At 38.2% G+C, this 21,086-nt stretch overlaps 1 protein-coding gene across 3 annotated transcripts in view; it reads left to right on the top strand.

The window, feature by feature from the left end:
- The window catches only part of USP6NL (USP6 N-terminal like), a 144,626-nt gene that overhangs the window by 71,605 nt on the left and 51,935 nt on the right, over window positions 1–21,086 (top strand). For 2 of the 3 annotated variants that reach the window (XM_068560135.1, XM_068560125.1), the window contains exons 1-3: window positions 10,548–10,584; window positions 11,758–11,816; window positions 13,000–13,082. Coding sequence is in view for 1 of the 3 variants with exons in the window: in XM_068560115.1 (XP_068416216.1) it covers window positions 10,517–10,584; window positions 13,000–13,082 (151 nt within the window). In the remaining 2 variants the exon portion in view is untranslated. Of the gene's footprint in view, window positions 1–10,516; window positions 10,585–11,757; window positions 11,817–12,999; window positions 13,083–21,086 lie in introns of those variants that run through there. The other variant, XM_068560115.1, reaches the window with a different exon arrangement.

Below are 21,086 nucleotides of genomic sequence, written 5' to 3'. Positions count from 1 at the left end.
TTGGGGAGCTAGAAAAAGGGGAAGCGTGAGGTTGGAACACAGACATAACAAACAAGTCTCTGGTTTCTTTCATCTTTCAGTAGCCACATAGTACATACATATACTTATTCATGCATGTATTCATTCATTCCTTAATGGATATGAAGGTCTTGTAAACAATCAGAAGTGCTCATCAGAAATAGATTGTGACTTCTCATGTCTGAGTCCTAATAATATTTCAAATGCTACCTTGAAATAGACTTAAAAAAAAAAAACAGAATAAAATGTATGAGAAAGGTAAGAATCTTTAGCAAAAGCATATTTTTTTTTTTTTTTTTGCAGTAAAGCTATACCTGGAAAATAGCTTATAAATCTAATTTTTAAAATAAGTTGATATATTGTGTTTACCTGGTTGAATAATTCACATTAGTAACTAATTTTGAGTAATTTTTTAAAAGAAATACTTAGTGAGCAACTACTGTGTGCCAGGCACTGTGATGGATATAAGAGATACCAAGATGAATGAGGTACTGTCTTTTGTTCATGGAGATTACAGTTTAATAGAAGTGACATGGAAGTAAGTATATTCAATTGTTGTGGGTAACAGATGGTAAATACAGTAGATCTAAAGGCCAGTTCTACCAGTGACCAGTTCTACCTTTATGGCAGTGGGCATTGGTAAGGTGGATCTTCTAGTAGGTCTGTAGTCATGATTAAATTTTAGGGAAAAAAATTATCTTGTTATAATGAATCCTTGTTAGTAATTGTAGGACTTTAAAATTATTTTGTTTCTCATCTTTCTAGAATTCAGGAAGCAAGTAATAGAAGCCTTCCCTGGAATTGTTGTTAAAATTATGATTTAAAATATTTTATTAGTTATAGAAATATTAAATATCTACCTGATGCTGGGTGCTCCGTGTTTAAAATATTGGAGATGTGTCCTGTTCTTACAGGTCTTAAATATATATATATGCTTACAAACAAAACAACATACAGACAACCTACCAATTATAAAATGTTAATCTTTTTATTTGTAGAAGCAAGAGAAGGGCCTGGAGAATTGAGAGGACTCTATGAAAGGGAGGTGGCGATGGCAGTTAGGAAACTCTTGGAGGAGAACTCATTTGAGCAGTAGATGACAAACGTGCTAACACAAGGAGGACTTTGCTTCATCTCTCCTCAACCCCATCACTCTCCTTGCTTGAAAGTTGGGCTTCTATATAAGAATTTGTTTGAAGAAATGTGTTCTGCACATTTAATGAAAAATTTAAAAATGAAAACATGATATAATAGAAAATGCTGATATCATGCTGCTAGTGAGATAATAGAAATATTTTGAATGGAAAGGTATAAATCATATTTACACTGACAATTGAAAGCTAAAATTGAAGAGCACTTAGGCTTATTGTTTGAACACTTTTATTGTCTCAGACAATGCATATTACCAGAGGGGTATGAATGTATGTGGAAGCTTGTGTGGCTCTTTTGAAGTGGAAAGTGGGGCATTTCTGAGAACTTTTGGGTTTATGGCATTGGTTCTTTCCTGTATGTAACTTTCAGCCTTTGGCTGTCCCTTCCTTGATCATGATTAGTTACACTATTTTTATAATTGCAGCTGTGATCAGAATCTTGTTGTTGTGTTGTTTCCAAGTTAACATGGAAAGCGGGAAGGAAACCAGTTGATTTTTCTGAGATTATTACTCTAGTGGGGGAAGGAAGAAGGAGAGAAATGGGTTTTGAGGTTGTACATTTTTGATAAGACACTTGTTTAAGGTGGAGTTAACCGAGCTGTGAGAGGTGGAGGTGGGACTGTGCTGGAGGGCACAGGAGCATGGGTGGATTGGAGTCCCTCCTGCGGAGGGGGTAAAAGGGACAGGAGATTTGGGATCAGTGCTCACAGGACCACCAGGTGGAGCTTTTGGCTAAGGATGTGAAGCCCTCCCGGGATGTTACTCCAGTATAAACTTTGTTGCGGGGAGAGTAGGTACATGTCACTTCTACGTGTCCATATTGAATTTCATCTCTCACAGAATAACCAGTTAAAATAAGTGGTATTTCAGGTTCTCTGGTGACCGGTGTGCCTTCCTTTATGTTGTTTTTAGTTGTGTTTTGATGCTGATCTGTTTAACTCTGCTTATTTCTCCTCTGAGCGTTCCCTTCAGCCTTGGATCTAGAGCACGGCAAAATAAATGAAGTTTTTAGCAGTGGTGCCTTTTAAGATCTTATCATTAGAAGAATCTTTATACTTGGTGTATCTTAGTCCATAGTATACTAAGAAAGTAATCACAAATAACTGAAACATTGTTTAGGCACCATCGATACTTAGGGCCTCTTTTGGTTGAAAGATGAGATGGAACTGAAGAACTCAAATTATAGACATGGGTAATTTACTCAGGTAATTTCAGGACAAAGCATTTGCTTTGTACGCATGCGTTGAGCAGGAAAGGAAAGCCAGCAACCGCAGCAGCAGCTCAGGGGCGGGCTAGTCTCTCTTTTTTTTTTAGGCTACAAGGTCTCTCTGATGGTGACTCTGCTTTGCTCTGCGTATTGGGTACCGTTTTCCTCTCTGAAGCGTCTTTTTCTCAGCTTACTGGTAGTTTTTCCTTCCTCTTTTTTTTCAGCTTGCCTTTGGTTACAGTAACCTGTTAAGCTCTTTACCTCATAATGTTTCATCTTTAACTCTCGTTACAAATTGACTCTCTAGTTTATCCTAGTTCGAATTCCTAAGACAGGACTAGTTGAATAAATTATGCTTGTGCATTGGGAAACTTTACAGCTGTGAAAAAAGTTGAGGTAGATCCACTGATTTATTGGACCCAGCCTGCACTATGCGTTTGGTGACATCACATTGGTACCTTGGTAATTGGCTGCCATAGTGGGAATATTCGCAGCATAGAAACTGGCAGGTGCCAGAAACCAGGGCTCACAGCCTAAACTTCTTCCCTGCAAGAACTGGTTGCTAAGCCTTTATTGGTGTTGATATGCATAAGCTCGAAGATGTACTGTTAAGCAAAAAAGAGTAAGATCTAGAATCATTTATAGAATGGTTCTAGTTTTTAAATAGAAAAGGGACATTTAAATATATGTGTATGTGCATACATACATGCAGATTCTTGTATAGTGTGGAGAATAGTTTTGGGAGATAGCGGTGGCTTCTTCTAGGAAGGGGGACTTAGGTTTGGAGTGGGGCGTATGGAAGTGTGCAGATCAGAGTTCAATTTTAGATGCTTTGTATACAGTTGATTATGAACATTAAAAGCCAATAAAATCCTTATATAATCACAATGTCAGTAGTTATTATAATTTACTTCAATCTCAAACATTATGATGAAGTATGTAGGAAGGAAATATAATCCTAATGTTGCAAGTGTCAAGGTCAGATGAATTCACTTTTCCCATATGTATCAAATTCATCGCCATGCCCCTTTGTACATTGCTTCATATTTGACCATGACTTTTATCACTCTCTGCTTTGTGTGTTCCGAATTTTCTAATAGTCTTCTTATCCTCTTTTTGGTGTCTTTCATATGTAAGCTTTCACTGTATCGCTAATAATATCTGTGATCTATATGTTGCCTAGAATCCACTTTCTTCTTGAAGACACCTTGTATTCCCTATTCTAATGCAGGCTAGTCACTCTCTAGGCAACTACACAGTTAGCTTCCTGAGATTTCATGGATCCTGTGTCTACCCCTTTTTTTGATTCTGTTAAAAAATTATTCTGACACTTAATAAAGAAATCCCTATAAATAAGAGATTTATAGTCAATCAGTCGAGTGAGGGCTTTGGTGGATAGAAAATTACTAAGAGGAGACTTCAAGGATGGGATTCTTGCTAAACCAACTTAACAGGATTTTTGGTAGAGGCAGGCCAGTGTTACCAGACATCAAGGGAGGGGGATGAGGAATCTGACCAGATACCAAGAGCGAAGAGATGTCAAGGGTGGGGAGACTCTCACTGAACTGACTTAGCAGGATTTTTGCTACAGCTGGGCTAGGCAGGCTAAAACAGGACTCAAGGCCTAGTAAAGAAGAGGTTAAAAGTTTGGACAAGGAGAGATTCTTTGTCAAAGAAACATTGTTTAGGCAGTAAACTTTGAATCATTGTATTAGTTTCCTCTTGCTGCTGTAACAAACTATGACAAACTTGGTGGCTTAAAACAACAAAATTGATTCTCTTACTGTTCTGGAGGCCAGAAGTCTGAAATCAGTTCCACTGGGCTGAAGTCAGCAGGGCTGATTCCTTCTGGAGCCACTAGGGGAGAATGGGGATCCTTGCCTTTTTGAGCTTCTGGAGGCCACCTGCTTTCCTTGGCTCATGGCCCCTTCTTTCTTCACATCACTCCAGCCTCTTGCCTTCATCCTCGCCTCTACTTCCTCCTCTGACCTTCTTGGCTGCCCTTCATAAGAATCCTGTGATTACGTTGTACCCACCTTCACGATCCAGGGTCACCTTCCCATCTCAAGATCCTTAATTACATCCGCAAATTCCTTTTGCCATATTAGGTACCTCCACAAGTTCCAGAGATTAGGATGTGGACATATTTTGGGGAGTCATTCTTCAGCTCACCCCACCTTGTAATATCTGTAAATGTTTTTACTTTTTCCTCATACCGAATCAGTTGTTTAGCTTGGTATAGAATTCCAAACTCATGATAATTTTTTTTTTCTCAGAAATTTGAAAATAAGTGCTTCATTACCTTCTAGTTGATAAGAAATTTTATGCCAGTCTGATTCTCATTCCTTGGTTTATGATTTGAACTTTTTCCCTCTCTCTAAGCTTCTGACATCTTTTACCTGTATTGAATGTTACACCTGGCTTAAGCTGAGTGTAAACGTAATTCATTAGTGTCCAGTTAAGTGTAATTAATGTTCATAATCATGCCTCTAAGGTGGCTGTCACTTTCGCAAAGTAGTTTCCATATTGTAGGTCCCAACCCTTTAAAAAAAAGAAAAGAAAGGAAACAGTGAAGGGAAGAAGGAAAGAATAAATAGAATAGGACATTTTACAGTGCCACCCTGCAGTAGCTATGCATTTTGTTTCATGAAACATTTATTTCACTTGTATATGTGTGGTGTGTTAAGTATTTCCAAAACCCTCCAGAATTTAGTATGCATTTGCTTAGTGTCTGAAACAGGGGCTGAAGCTTTCACATTAAAAAGTATCATTAAAATTAAGTTATAAAATGTACTTGAGAAGAGTATTCCTACTTAGCTTTAGTTTAATGTTTTAAATAAAAATTTTCTTTATTGCTCCAAGACAAGTTTTATTAAAAGTAATAAGAATGTGGCTAATTTTGAAGTACAAGATTAAGGCATATTCAAAGCCCCTGTTTGTTACTAGATGGAATGCTGGGTGTAGGCTGGTGTGGTTCATACTTGGGATCTAGCCTGAAAGGCATGTTTTTACCCTCAACAAACATCATCTTTGTTTGAATATCTGTAGTGCGTGTAACCACAGCAAGGTCTTTTTTCCCCCTTAGACTATATCTCAGACCTTTTCTTTCTTGTGCCTGTTTCACAAATAGTTTAAAGTAGAGCTGCCTTCCGCTTTTCTGTTTCAGTTTGTTGCAGAATGTGTGAGGGACCACCTAACACTCTTGGTGTGCTTGCAAACTATAAAGCAGTAATGGAATATTGGAAGAGATAAGTTTACTCTATGAGGACTGAAGCTGTTGTTAATTCCCAAAGCCAGACTGGTTATCTAACAAAGGGTAAAGTACTTTTTAAATTGAAATATATATTTATTTAACATTCATCTGCTAAAATGTATACTAGGAAAAATGGTCTGTCAATTTTGTTTCATTGAATTTAAAATTTAGTAACTTTGAATGAATTGTTCATTACAATTTGGGGCTAACTTAGTGATACTAAGTTACAATCCAGGTGGATGCTTGATTCTTGAAAGTTTTTATGTTTAAATGGAATTAGAGGTCTTCTTAAAATGCTACAGTTGTCATTTTCTTCCCTACATTTGTGCCCAGAGATATTTTCTGTATACTTCAGTATTTAATCCAAATGCCTTTCTATCCTTACTGCTTAAAATGTGCCTCTTATACTTTGAAACATTGTTATATTAGATGTAAAGTCAATTAAGATAATTTGATTTAATTTGGCTTGAATACTGTGATAGGTTTCTTGTTTGATAATGACAAGTGCCCAGGAACACAGCCGTCGTGGTTTAATAGGTGCCTGGAATCGGTGCACACTTGCATAGACATAGACAGCTGCCGATACCTTCTGTGGTCAGTGTTTATAGGGCCAACTCTGTTCTGCAGTGGAATTTCTAAATAAGCAATCAGAACAAAACCAAAGGGAGTATTCTACTATAATTCTTAATAAACTTCTCAACTGTAGATCAGACAGTACGAAATATAATTTAACTATAGTGAATTCTGCATAAGGACACTACTTCTTACTGGAAAGATGCTTGCTTCACAATGCGGATTATTAAATAATGTCTCTAAACTTGGTGTTGGGAAAGATTGGCATTTCTATTTAGTCTCTTCAAAGAAGCAGGTGTGGCTATATTTTATAAAATTAGTTGGACTTTAACTCTGTTCTCTTTTACATTCATTAACATTACAAAATTTTCTCCCCATCAGGAAATACAAGGATAAGAACTTTCTAAAGGAATTTAAAGATTAGTACTGACTTGATTTGGAGTCAACTATTCTAATCATGTTAATCATTTTATTCCCATAAAATTAGATACAGTTTCATCCAATTCCAGTACAACCCCTATTACTTGGCTAGGTCTCCTTTCCGGAAATCTCTAGACTGGAGATGACCCTTGTAAAGCATTGTATCTTACAGTTTGCCACAATGATGTTTTCTTGGGATACTTTGCATCTTCACTTCCCAACTCTATACTGTTTCCAGTTCTTGCCTTTACACTTTTAAACTTTTCATTGTTAAGTTGGAAATATAGTTGAGACTCCTAGGACTAGTAGCAGGAATAAAGGGCTAGTATAAAATACTTCAAAGAAAGCACTCATTTATTGGATTTGGCCTAATCACCATAGAAATTCATGCTTAGCTGTTCTGGTAATGGAAATAGAATTTACTAAGTAGCCAAGTTTCCTAGTTTGAGTTTAATTTCTGTTAATTTGCTTTCCCTACCCTTTTGTAGAAGTGTGAGTGTAATGTGTTAAAGCTGGGTAACAGGAGAGGGAAAAAGGAATTGATGAAGGTTCATACGTCTAAAATAGGATAATAAATATGTGTATAATTGAGTTGAGTATCCCAGACTTCTGAATGTATAAGTTAAACTGTGAAAATCTGAACAACTAACCTGTATTTTTGTTATTTTATTGAACCATTTATTATTTATTCACATTTCCCTCAAAGGATAGTATATTGACACTTTGTAGTCTGAGAAAAGCAGTGGCATAAACATTTTTTTTCCCAAATAAGCTTTAAGAAATTCACAAATTCCATTCTGCTGTTTTTACTATTATAAACAACCTTGTGCTTGTTTGATTATCTCATTATCATAAATTCCTAGATTTGGAATTATTGAGTAAAGGAGACGCCTGTTTTTAAGATTTTTAAAAAATTTTATTTTTTTCTTTACTTTAGAAAACTTTTCTTGTGTCTTTTGTCCTAATACTATTTAACATATAGACAGCACTTTGCTATTATATGGGTATTTATTGGGCTATAGTCTCTACCTATTAAGGTTTTTTTCTTTTTAATATTTATTTATTTATTTGGTTGTGCCGGGTCTTAAGTTGCGGCAGGCAGGCTCCTTAGTTGCGGCTCACGGGCTCTTTAGTTGCAGCTCGCTGGCTCCTTAGTGCGGCAGGCGGCCTCCTTAGTTGTGGCATGCAAACTCCTAGTTGCGGCATGCATGTGGGGTCTAGTTCCCTGACCAGAGATTGAACCCGGGCCCCCTACATTGGGAGTGCAGAGACTTAACCACTGTGCCAACCAGGGAAGTCCCTGTTTTTAAGATTTTTGATACATATTATCAAGTTGCCTTCCAGAAAGATTTTATACATTTGTAAGTCTACTCACAGCATAGGTAATGGCAGATTTCCCCACACTATATCAAGATTGAGTAATATCAATGCATTTTTTGGTCAGTGTGAGATAGGTGCAAAGTGGTATTTTATTTATTTATTTTCATTTTTAGCTGTGTTGTCTTCGTTGCTGCGTGCAGACTTTCTCTAGTTGCGGCGAGGGGGCTACTCTTCGTTGTGGTGCGTGGGCTTCTCATTGCGGTGGCTACTCTTGTTGTGGAGCACGGGCTCTAGGTACACGGGCTTTATTAGTTGTGGCGCACGGGCTCAGTAGGTGTGGCGCATGGGCTTAGTTGCTCCACAGCATGTGGGATCTTCCCGGACCAGGGATCGAACCCGTGTCCCCTGAACCACTGTGCCACCAGGGAAGTCCCTTTATTTTATTTTATTTATTTTTTACATCTTTATTGGAGTATAATTGCTTTACAGTGTTCTGTTAGTTTCTGCTGTATAGCAAAGTGCGTCAGCTATATGCATACATATATCCCCATATCCCCTCCCTCTTGCTCCTCCCTCCCACCCTCCCTATCCCACCCGTCTAGGTGGTCACAAAGCACCGAGCTGATCTCCCTGTGCTATGCAGCTGCTTCCCACTAGCTATCTATTTTACATTTGGTAGTGTATCTATGTCCATGCCACTCTCTCACTTTGTCCCAGCTTACCCTTCCCCCTCCCCGTGTCCTCAAGTCCATTCTCTACGTCTGCATCTTTATTCCTGTCCTGCCTCTAGTTTCATGAGAACCTTTTTTTTTTTTTTTTTAGATTCCATAGTTAGCATACGGTATTTGTTTTTCTCTTTCTGACTTACTTCACTCTGTATGACAGACTCTAGGTCCATCCCCCTCCAAAGTGGTATTTTAAAATTTGTATTTCCTTAGTTTCTGATGACTTGAGTTTTTTCCCCCATGTCTTGGCTTTTAAAATTAGCTTTTATTTTTATCAGAGCTGTACTTGGTATAAAGATTCAGCAGGCCTGTAAAACTTATTTTGAAAAATAAGCTGACTTCCACACCCCTCCCTCCGGGCTGCCCACCCCAAAGAAGTAATCACTCTCCACTCCCAGCTGATTCATTATCCGTTTACTTCCAAAGCGCTAGATACCATGCCTATATTGCCGCTTCCTGTTCTGCAGATTTAGTCATTATCTCATGGTTTCCTGCTTTGGAGGGTGAGGATTTGGTTTTCTTCCCTGCACTCAGTCAACCTCTTACATACACACACGCATCCCTTCAACTCTCGGGGACTTGACTTCTTTAATCAACTCCCTGTTTTTAACCCCTCCCTCACCTCTTCTCTGGAACCTCCATTTGCTGGGCCACTGAGGGCAAGGATTTAAAGAATCCCTATATTGTCATTTTAGTGGGGTTTTAGGAGGAATGGATATAAAAGTGTGTGTTCCATCTGCCATCTTTAACTGGACATCCTTTTTCGTGTCTTTAGTGATCTTTTTTATAAAGTAGTGGTTAAAATTATGGACTGTGGAGTCAATACTGTCTGGATTTGAATCTAGCTTTGCTGTTTACTAGCTTTGTGACCTTAGACAAGTTGGTTAAAATCTCTAAACCTCATTTTTTTTCCATCTGTGTAATAGAATTAATCCAGTAAAGTGCGGTTGTGAGAATTAAGTGTGATAAGGCATGTAAAGTGCTTTCCGCAGTATCTTACTATCTGCCGGGCACTCTGTGCGAACACAGCGTTGTCACTGCTGTTGTTACTCCCGTGAATTTCTTGCTTATGACCTTTGCCCAGTTTCCACTGGAATGCTTGTCTTTCTTCTTGATCAGAGGTGCCTTTTATACAGTCTGTCATTGATCTTTTATTTTTATTTATGGTAGTTGGGGTGTGTAAGCATATCCACACTACTTCATGTTTTGACCTTTACTTGTTATCAGACTTAACGTTTTTGAAAGATAACCTGGTGGTAATAAGAAAGAAAACTTTATTTGTGGTTGTGTTGTGGTAGAAAACTGGAGATTATAATAGTAGTTGGGGCAGTTGATAAGGGAGACCTGAGAGGCTAAATGAAGAAATGATTATATTCATCATGTCAGAGAAATATTTTTTTTAACTCCTGAAGTCTATCTTGCACTGATTTATTTTGTGAGCAAATTACCTAAAATTTTAAAAGCCTTCTTGAATGCTCTTCTCATCATCTACCCAAGTGGATTTCATCTGAAAACTTAGAGCTCTCAGTTCCAGTTTCTACTTTAATATTTATTTCTGTGAAACTAGGTCCAAAATTAACTCTTGAGGGATAAGATTTACCATATCCCCTAAGTTAATGCTGTGTTAACAAATTTGCTTTCTTTTGAGTATGGTATTGTAATATTGAAATGGTAGATATGTTGATATTTCAAAGTTATAATTATGGATACTTTATTCGATTTTGCTGGTTTGCCATTTTAGGCAGCATTGATTTACTGTTTTATTTTCATTTGTTTTATCTTAGTTTTATAATTAATTAACTTTATAAATCTTTAAATAACAGTTCATTGAAATTTGATCTCTCCACAGATTCAAACCAGGATGTAGCAGTCAAACTTGCCCAGGAGCGAGCTGAAATAGTTGCTAAATATGACAGAGTAAGTATGCATATTTACTCTTTGAGTAATTTTTATTTACAAAAATATAAATAGAAATGGAGTTGCTTTTTGGAGAGCTTAAATTACAGCAGCAGTTTGTTTACTTCCCGTGACTGTTGAAGTCATCTGATTTCTCTGACTTCATCTCCGCATTTTTTCTCCCTCCTTCCCTGTGCTTTAGCCACTCTGGTCACTTGTTATTCTTCCAACACTTCTTCCCGGCTTGCTCCTGCCTCAGGGCCTTTGCACTGGCTATTTCTTCTTCCTGGAACACTTGTATCCTGGATACCTTCATGCCCTATTGCCTCCTCTTTTTCTTTGCCCAGATGCTACCTCTTAGTGAAATCTTCTCTGACCACACTGTTTAATACACCCCTCCACCCCCTGGCTCTCTCTGTCCCCTTTCTCTTCTTTATTTTTCACCATAGCATTTAAAGTATCAGCATACTTTATATTATACTTTGTTTTCTGCTCTCCCTCCTAGCATGTAAACTCTCTGAGGGTAAGAATTTCTTTTGTTTGATTTGCTCTTGTATCCTAAATACCTACAATAGTTCTGGCTCATACTAGGTATTCAATAAATATTTTAATATATTAGTATATGGAATTGAATACCCATTTTATTTATAATGGATGCGTGATGTTAAAAATTGAACATGGGTCTGAAAATTTGAATTTATACATGATGTATAATCTCCATTAGCATTTTATCCTTAAGTTAATTATGGAATCTCATTTTTGATGCCCTAGAAAATCACAGTTGTTGACGATTTACATATATCCTTATTATTACCTTATCTCTTGAGATCTATAATGAGTTGTAGCTGTGATTTATAAATGTCATGTTTTATATTTATATCACTTGGATGTAATTTTGTACCTGTTATTTTTGATTATTTATGAGAATAACAGGAACATGAAATTATAGAAGGCCATCTGGACTGTGCCCTGCTTCCAGGGAGGCATACAGGCAGAGCTCAACTTAACAGTTATGTTCCCAGAGTTTGTTTTTAAGTTGGTTATTTGGAACATCAGACACCGTTTCCCATTATTCTGATTAGGTTTTAACGTAGTCCGTGAAAAACCTAATTAATTTATTTAACTGCTTAACTAATTTAAAACCAATAGAACCATCGTTTGTTCATGCTCACGTGCATTTTTTTTTTCATGCAGTTAACACTTAGTGACCAGGCCAAGTGTCATGCTAGGCCTTGGGGTTTCACCGTACAAACGTGAGTTACAAGGGGTCCTTGCCCACAAGATGCTCACGGCCTACTCAGAGAACGCATGAACAGGCAGTTATAAAACACCCACGAGACAGTCGGGTGCTAAATGTTAGACGTGAGGGATTAGTGTAGACTCCTGCCCTGGGGCTCCTGCTCTAATCAGTGCTGCTTCACAGCTCAGGAGGGGAGTGTGGCGGGCAGTGGGCTGAGGATGGAGCTCTGGGCACACGGACACTCGGTGGGGGCGGCCCATGAGGAAGCTGTCACAGAAGAGTGGGGGAGGGACAGGAGAACCAAGAGACGATGGTGTCATGAGGCTGAGCAGCACTGACAAGCGCAGTGGAAAAATCCACGCGGTGAGGACGCCAGAGTAGTGTCCACGGGATCTGACGGTGGGAGGCCGGTTCTGACCTTGGCAAGGATAGTATCAGGGCCAGTAGAGCTGGGAGTGAAGAGGAAGAGAGGCAAAGTAGGTAGCCTACTCTTCTGAGAAGTTAGCATGAAAAAGCAAGACATACTTTTTTCTAAGATGTTTTCACTCTAAAACCTTCAAGTTTGGCGGTTCATTCTTTTTTTTATAAATCTATTTATTTATTTTTGGCTGCGTTGGGTCTTCGTTGCTGCGCGCGGGCTTTCTCTAGTTGCGGCGAGCGGGGGCTACTCTTCGTTGCGGTGCGCGGGCTTCTCATTGCGGTGGCTTTTCTTGCTGTGGAGCACGGGCTCTAGGAGAGTGGGCTGCAGTAGTTGTGGCACGCGGGCTTAGCAGTTGTGTCTCACGGGCTCTAGAGCGCAGGCTCAGTAGTTGTGGCGCACGCAGCACATGGGATCTTCCCGGACCAGGGCTCAAACCCACGTCCCCTGCATTGGCAGGCAGATTCTTAACCACTGCACCACCAGGGAATCCCTGGCCGTTCATTCTTGAGTGGCTTCTTGTCCTCTGTTGCTCCCTCTTTCCCAGTCTGTTTCTCACAGGAACCCAGGTCTGATCATGGCTTAATGTCTTCCAAAGTTTGTATCAAAGAAATAGTGATTATTGCCAGAAATTTTTTTTTAAAGTTAATTAGGGTTGATAATGCCTCAGTTCCAGCTCTTATTTTTAGTAAAAAATAAGTCTTGTTTTGTGTTCTTTTTAAGAAATTATTCAGTTTTATATATTCCCAATAACACCCTTCTTTGTCCCCTATTATAGGGACGAGAAGGTGCAGAGATTGAGCCTTGGGAAGATGCTGATTACCTTGTTTACAAAGTCACGGATAGATTTGGCTTCTTACAGTAAGTTGCATAGTTTGAAAGCTAACTTTTAAAATTATGTTTCTATGGTCTCCTATTTTGTTGATTTTCTTTATTTTTAATAGCATTGCTCTGAATAAGATTCCAGGATTGATCCTGCAACATGCTTTTTTTATTAAATTCCCGGCATTTTTAACCTCTGTGATTGAAATTGAACTATAGTTAAGAATACAGTCTTTAATATTCATTGTGTTTTAGTAAGAACATTAAGTGCAGTGAATGAGTTATATTAATAATCTAGCAGAATTAAGTGGAAATCAATAACACCTTGTATTTCAAAAATAATTATAAAACATTTTATTTTATATAAATGCATTTTAAAAATAATTAACAGTTAGAACTTTAGTATTGTGCAGCCTAAAAATGAGCAATGAAAAGAAATGCCACTGATCTTCCTTATGGTGGGAAATGTGTTCGTGTTATTGCTTCTCAAAATTAATTCCATTTATCCTGAGTATGTTATGTAAGGAGTCGAGAGAGGTCTAGAGCACTGTAAAGTAAAGTAGTTAAAGTGATTTTGACTCTTAAAAACATCCTGAAATGATGTGAATTTGCCTGTTTGGTTCTGGCTTTGTTTTTAGTAAGATTCCCATGGGCTGGAGACTTTTCTGCATCTCTGTAGTTTGTATGGTTCCATACAATTTAGTGATTAACCTACTACTTATTCACATTTATCCTTTCCCAGTCTCATTTATTATAAAGAGGAAGAAGCCAGGGATTTTTATTTTATGATACATGATTAAATTTTGAAGGAGGAATACAATTTCTTAGGGAGTTCATAGCAGTAACTTTATAGTACTCAGACCTTCTTTTTCCTTTCTGTTCCGTTTTCTTGCATTTAGAAAGTATTTTGTTGTATCATGTTTTTCTCAGGGTAACACAAGCAAACAAACAGAAACAGTTCTGGGAGTTAGAATGTATGCTCTTCTTCTGGCTTTGCTGGTTTCAGTTAACTATTTCACGCCTTATCTGTGAAACAGAAATCATTAACTGCTCTGCATACTTAGGGGTACTTGAAGCTTTGAAGAAATAAAATGATAGAATACTACATACAGGTCTAGACAAATGTAAGGTGTCATTATGCTACCTAATGATATCAGCATATCCGAAATGTTCTCCTGTGTAGTTCTAATTAGAAGACTTTGAATTTCAGCAGACCAACAGAGCAGTGTGTAACTGTGATGAAAATACTGTTCCTAAGGGAAACCCCCACTTCAGCTTTTTTTTTTTTTTTTTTTTTAAAGTAAATCAAACTTGGCCACAAATGGGACAGGAAATGATTTTACATTTGTGTGGGTTAATGTGCAGATCTGAGGTATGTGAATGCTGTTTGGAAGGACACTTTGAGCATTTAGCACTGTCAAGATCAGTGGGTCCCAGAATCTCCTGCACATTAGAATTAGTTGGAAAATGTTTGTTTGTTTGTTTGTTTGTTTAAATAGATATCTGGGTTGTATCCCAGATTTTGATTCAGAAGGTAGGATACAACTCAGCTGATTCTGACCTCCCCAAGTGTTCGTGATGGGCGCGAACCACTACAAAGGATGTTTTTATCATAAAATGGTCTAATATAGGACAAAATGCATATGAAAAATCCGTGCATTCCAGAAGGGTCTAGGAATTACCTAAATTCTCTTTTCTCATTGCTTGAAACAACTAGGTTCTGGCCCAAGAGCCTAGCCTGTGTCTACAATCTAAAAATCACACTCAGTTACTCCGTGTTTCTTTTTACCTCTGTGCTGAGGTCCATTTGGCTCTAGTGGGAAAAAAAAGCCAGTCCGTGATTTACCTTAATAATATTAGCTAATATTTATTGAGCACTTACTGTGTGCCAGGCACTGTTCTAAGCTCTTAACATGGATTATTTCTCTCAAAACTTCTTTGGGATAGGTACTCTTTTTGTCTTTTTTTAGATGAAACTGAAGCACAAAGAGGTCAAGCAACTTGCCCAGGTTATGCTCGCAGTAAATGTCGGGTTGGGGAACTGACCATGGCAGCCTCAGGGCAGAGCCTGAGTCCTGACCTTCTGCATTCTATTGCCTCTGTAGTTTTAATAAGAGAAACATCGAAGAAGCTCTTTGAAATGCCTAGAAAGAAAATTAAAGGGGGAAAGAAGAGTGCCTAAGGAGAGGGATCTGTTTGAAATGATCCCACTCCTCAGATGGACGCTCACATAGCTGGTGAGCTCAGCGGTCTTTGAAAACGAAGCCCAACCAGTCCTCATACTGCCCCCCTAAATTTTTTATTAACTCCGTGGTGCAATCCTGAAGCAGGCAGCACAAATAAAAATAATGAAGCATAGAAATGGATTTTAGTGTAGTGTTAGGCTTTATTGAACTTCACCAAAGTCATTGATTTTTGTTACAGTGCTTCATTTCAGTGAGACACTTTCTCCCAAGGTTGCTGCTGGGGTGTTTTGCGCTATTGAGTAAAGTCACCTGGCCTAGGCATTTAGACGTTGCTCCCTGTCACACCTTGATCAAGAGCGTTTCTTTCTGCTGTCTTAGTTCTTTGTAGTTTCTGATTGGTTCTGTGATAAACATGGGTTTTAAGTGTCAACGTCAATAAAATGGTGCAAAGTAACTTTGCAGCCTTCTCTGAAGGCTGCTGACTTCATATCTAATTACAGTTTTTGTAACTTAAATTACTTGTTATGATATGTGGAGAAGGATGGCAGTAATTAACAAATACAGTATAGGACTGACTTGGTTTTATAACAGATTTCACAATAAATATAAAAACTGTTGCCAAACCAGCCTGGCGTGATGCTGGAACAGGGCCGTCTTTGTTTAGTGCGCAGAAATGGGGAGCTGTCCCTAGCTGCATGCCTGTGATGGACTTGTATCTGGAGAATGGAGAAATCGAGCTTATTTAAGAACTTAGAGAACTTTCAGTACTTGAACTTCCAACACTTTTTTCAAAAACAGTCGCTGTTAGTCTGCTCGACAAAGAATGCTTGGTATTTGGATAATGATAGATAATGCTTTTAGGCCACAAGTTATTAATAGAAGAATTAGAAGGAAATTGTTTCAAAAATAAAGATAAAATTAATACCAAGCTTCAGATTTTCAACTACTTATCAAAATGTGTATATTTATAAAATTTAGCACATTGTCTGTAGTTTAATGTGACTATATAAATATATGTAAGCCAGAATAATGGTGTTTTTGTTTTTAAAGAATATCTGTTTTAATAACGAGGCCTTGAGAACTCTTTCTACCCATCCAATAATTTTGACTAGAGTAAATCTAAACTTAGGCAAAATCTGCTACAAAATGGGAAATAAAATTTAGTCAGTATATTGAATAACTGATTTTCACAAGTTAACTTTTATGTTTCCAAATGAAAGTTTATCTCATAGTTACAGAAATACTCTGTTTGAGCTATTGAGAAATTACAAGCACATACACTCTAATTAGTAATTCTTTTAAGCTTAATAGCAGATAAAAGAAAATAGATCCAGGTAAGGTCCCTGTGTTTCCAGTGATGGCTACGTTGTTGTTTTTACTTTGTGTATTTCTACAAGGCGTAGCTTCTTGCTGTCAGCTTGGTGTTTTCTTCAAGCAGTCTCTAGGTGCCTCTTTCCATTAGACGACGAACCTTCGTTTTCTAAAGCAGGGGTAGGCAAACATTTTCTGTAAAGAGGCAGATATTAAATACTTTTTGGCTTTGCGGACCATATGGTTTTTGTTACAGCTATTCAACTGTACCATGGTAGCATGAAAACAACCATAGACAATATATAAATGAGCATGGTGGTGTTCCAGTAAAACTTCATTTACAGAAACAGGCCGATGGCCAGGTTTCATTCAGGGGCTGTAGTTTGCTGATCTAAAGGAACACTGCACTCACCCAGATTTTGGTCTTCCCTTTCTTCTACTTGGAGGATATTTAGGTGGCAAGGTAAAGATGCATACATGAATGCAGGCATGCGTTCATCCTTCCCTTCACACATTAATTCAGCAACATTAGTACACTCCTGCAGCGTGCCAGCCATGGTGCCTGAGGCTGCCACAGTGTTTTACGTGTGTATCTATACATTGTGTATAGCTCTTGATAAGGCACAGTTCCCTGTTTTCTCTTTGGAAGGCTGTGAAAGAGTGTATGCCAACACAGAGACTTGAAGAGGAAAAGTTCTTTGGAGATCAGTGGAGCACATAGCAGATTTTGTATGAAAGATTTTAGAAATGGAGCAGTAATGCAAGAAAATTCATGAATGGACCACATTCTATCTATGAGGCCTTAAGACTTTATAAAATTCAACATCCATTCAGGATAAAAACTCATAACAAAATGAGTATGGAGTACCTCAACATAATAAAAGCTACATGACAGGCTTGCAGCTAACATCATGCTCAATGATGAAAAACTGAAAGCTTTTCCTCTAAGATGAGGAACAAGACAAGGGTGCCCACTCTCACCTCTTTTATTGAACATAATATTGGAAGTCCTAGCCAGAGCAATTAGGCAAGAAAAAGAAATAAAACACATCTAAATTGGAAGGAAAGAAGTAAAACCGGCTCCATTTGCAGATGATATGTCTGTCTATATAGTCTCTAAAGACTCCACTAAATGTTGGAACTAATAAACGGATTCAGTAAAGCTGTAAGATATACAATCAGCATACAAAAACCAGTTGTATGTCTATACCCTGGTAACAAACTATGAGAAAGAAATTAAGAAAACAGTCTCATTTACAGTTGCATCAAAAAGAGTAAAATACCTAGGAATCAAGTTAACCAAGGAGGTGAAAGACCTGTACACTGAAAACTGTAAGACATTGATGAAATATAAGTAGACACAAATAAATGGAAGGATATTCCATGCTCATGGATTGGAAGAATTAATATTGTTAAAATGTCCATACTGCCCAAAGCAATCTACAGATTTAATGCAGTTTTCATCAAAATTCCAATGGCATGTTTCCCAGAAATAGAACAGTCAATTATAAAATTTGTGTGGAACCACAGAAGCCCCGGAATAGCCACAGCAATCTGGAGAAAGAAGAACAAAGCTGGAGGCATCATGCTTCCTGATTTCAAACTCTATTACAAGTTATAGTAATCAAAACAGTATGGCACTGGCATGAAAACAGACACATAGATCTGTTAGAGTCCATGAATATGTGGTCAATTAATTTATAACAAAGGAACCAAGAATATACAATGGGGAAAGGACAGTCTCTTCAGTAAATGGTGTTGGGAAAACTGGACAGCTACATGCAAAAGAATGAAATTGGACCACTATGTTATACCATACCCAAAAATCAAGTCAAAATGGATTAAAGACTTGAACATAAGACCTGAGACCATGAAACTCCTAGAAGAAAAATTAGGTGGTAACCTCCTTGTCATTGGTCTTGGTGATGATTTTTTGGATTTGACACCAAAAGCAAAGGCAACAAAAGTAAAAACAAACACAAACAAACAACAAGTGGGACTACATCAAGCTAAAAAGTTTCTGCTTAGCAAAGGAAACCATGAAGAAAATGAAAAGGCAGCCTACTGAATGGGAGAAGAGATTTGCAAATCATGTATCTGATAAGGCAGGGGTCCCCAACCCCCCGTCTGCGGACTGGTACCAGTCTGTGGCCTATTAGGAACCGGGCCACACAGCAGGAGGTGAGTGGCAGGCGAGTGAGCAAAGCTTCATCTGCTGCTCCCCATCGCTCGCATTACCACCTGAACCAATCCCCCCACCACCGTCTGTGAAAAATTGTCTTTGACGAAACCGGTCCCTGGTGCCAAAAAGGTTGGGGACCACTGTGATAAGGGATTAATATCCAAAATATACAAAGAACTTATACAACTCTAGCCAAAAAAGCCCTCCAAACAGTCCAATAAAAAAATGGGCAGAGGATCTGAATAGGTATTTTTCTAAAGAAAATGGCCAACAGGTACATGAAAATGTGTTCAGCATCAGTAATCATCAGGCAGATGCAAATCAAAACCACAGTGAGATATCACTTTGCTCCCGTTAGAATGAATATCATCAGAAAGACAAGAAAAAACAAGTTTTGCAAGGATGTGGAGAAAAGGGAACCCTTGTACACTGTTGGTGGGAATGTGAATTGGTGTAGCCACTATGGAGAACAGTATGGAGGTTCCTCAAAAAATTAAAAAATTAAAAATTAGAACTACCGTCTGATCTAGCAATTTCACTTCCGGGTATGTATCTGAAGGAAATGAAAACACTAACTCAAAAAGGTATCTGTCCCCACCATGTTCATTGCAGCATTATTCTCAATAGCCAAGACATGAAACAACCCAAGCATCCATCAACGGATGAATGGATATGTGGTGAATATATTCAGTGGAATATTATTCAGCCGTAAAAAAGAAGGAAATTCTGCCATTAGTAACAACATGGGTGGACCTTAAAGGCATTATACTCAGTGAAATAAGTCAGGGAAAGACAAATGCTATACGATCTCGCTTACATGTGAAATGTAAAAAAAAGAAAAACCCAAACTCAGACATATAGAGAACATACTGGTGGTTGCCAGAGGCGGGGGTAGGACCCGCCCAGCACAGACCATGTAGCCTGAGCAGATGATTCGCACCATTCCATTCCACAGACGTGTGCAAAACTTGGTTCTGATTCAGTGCTGAGAACAGGCACAGTTAGGTCTGTTAGTTTTGTTTAGTGAATAGGAGGACACTGAAGAACTTGTCCTGTGGTGGCAGCCAGAGTTGGCACTTCATTTGCAGGTAGGAATGTTCAGTGTTCAGTGTTAGGTCAGGATCTGCTCAAATCAGCTGCACAGAAGGTTGCTCTTGCCCAGGGCAGCCCAGCCCACTCACCCCAGAAATACCATCGTTGGTACACACAGAGGTTGCCAGATGTTCTTATTCTTTCAAGATGCCCTTGCTGACCTAATCACCTAGCAAGTACATTCCAGTAGTGTTGACCTGGAATCAACACTGGACCTGGAAGGCCTGTCAAGGCCTCCTTCTGCCAGTACATGAAGAATGGACGGGTGCCATTCATGCACCGCTGGTAATTCATGCATTACTAGTAATCAGGATCACAAATCAGCAGGGAAAGTTAGACTAAGAGCATAACAAAAGCTATTTAAAAAAAAAAAATAAAAAAGGTGAGTAGGCACTTCAAAAAAAAGAAACATATTTAATCCTCAGATATTCTTTTTCTTGAGAATTGGTTTCTTAGCCTGTTTTTCATATACTCTTGCACAATCTGAAGATAGATACTTATCTGAGTTTGAACCCACTGGGTTAGATAGTGCTGAACATCTCTGTATTAGGATAAGTGATGGCGTCTGAGTGAAAATGTTAGTTTTCTTATCTGTGAAATGAGGGGGTTGGACTATGTCTCTGAGATCTCTTTTGGCTCTTACACCTTTTGGTCAGTTTCATTGCTGTAGCTTCATGCTTCACCTAAGGACTCTTCAGAGTAGCAAAAGAGGGCTTTTGAAAACGTTGGACTCTTGAATACTAACATATTATACTCTTAAAAGTGTTATTATCTGGTGTCAATAGAAACTAAGGGAAGAATATGGATAATTCTTGTCAAAACATCAGTACTACTGATAGAGCAACTCAAAGCACATAGCACTGTTTACAGATAGTACATTGTTTTCATATTACTGACAATTAATTCAAGAGTCTCAGAATGTTTTATATTGGAGGTGGTATCACAAAATTAACTGTATCAGAGGAATGGATTTGATCTTTTATTATATTTACATTTTTACATATTATTCCCATTGAAGTTTCGACAAATGAAGCTTTCCTTATTTACAGAATAAAAGTTGAAGTTTTCTTTTTAATTCATAAATCCATGGGAGGCAGTTTTATTTCCTTATACTAATTTTTTTGAACAATCATTTGTTACAGGCTGTAGTTGAAGACAGAAAGTGGAGGTGATGGTCTAGGGTAGAGGCTGGCAAACTATGGCCTATAGGCCAAATCCAGCTCACCACCTATTTTTGTAAACGTTTTATGGGAACAAAACCACACTGTATTT

This window comes from Eschrichtius robustus, chromosome 1 (genome assembly GCF_028021215.1).
Source record: "Eschrichtius robustus isolate mEscRob2 chromosome 1, mEscRob2.pri, whole genome shotgun sequence".
NCBI classification, from domain to species: Eukaryota; Metazoa; Chordata; class Mammalia; order Artiodactyla; family Eschrichtiidae; genus Eschrichtius; species Eschrichtius robustus.
This window is presented reverse-complemented; position numbering and strand designations above follow the sequence as displayed.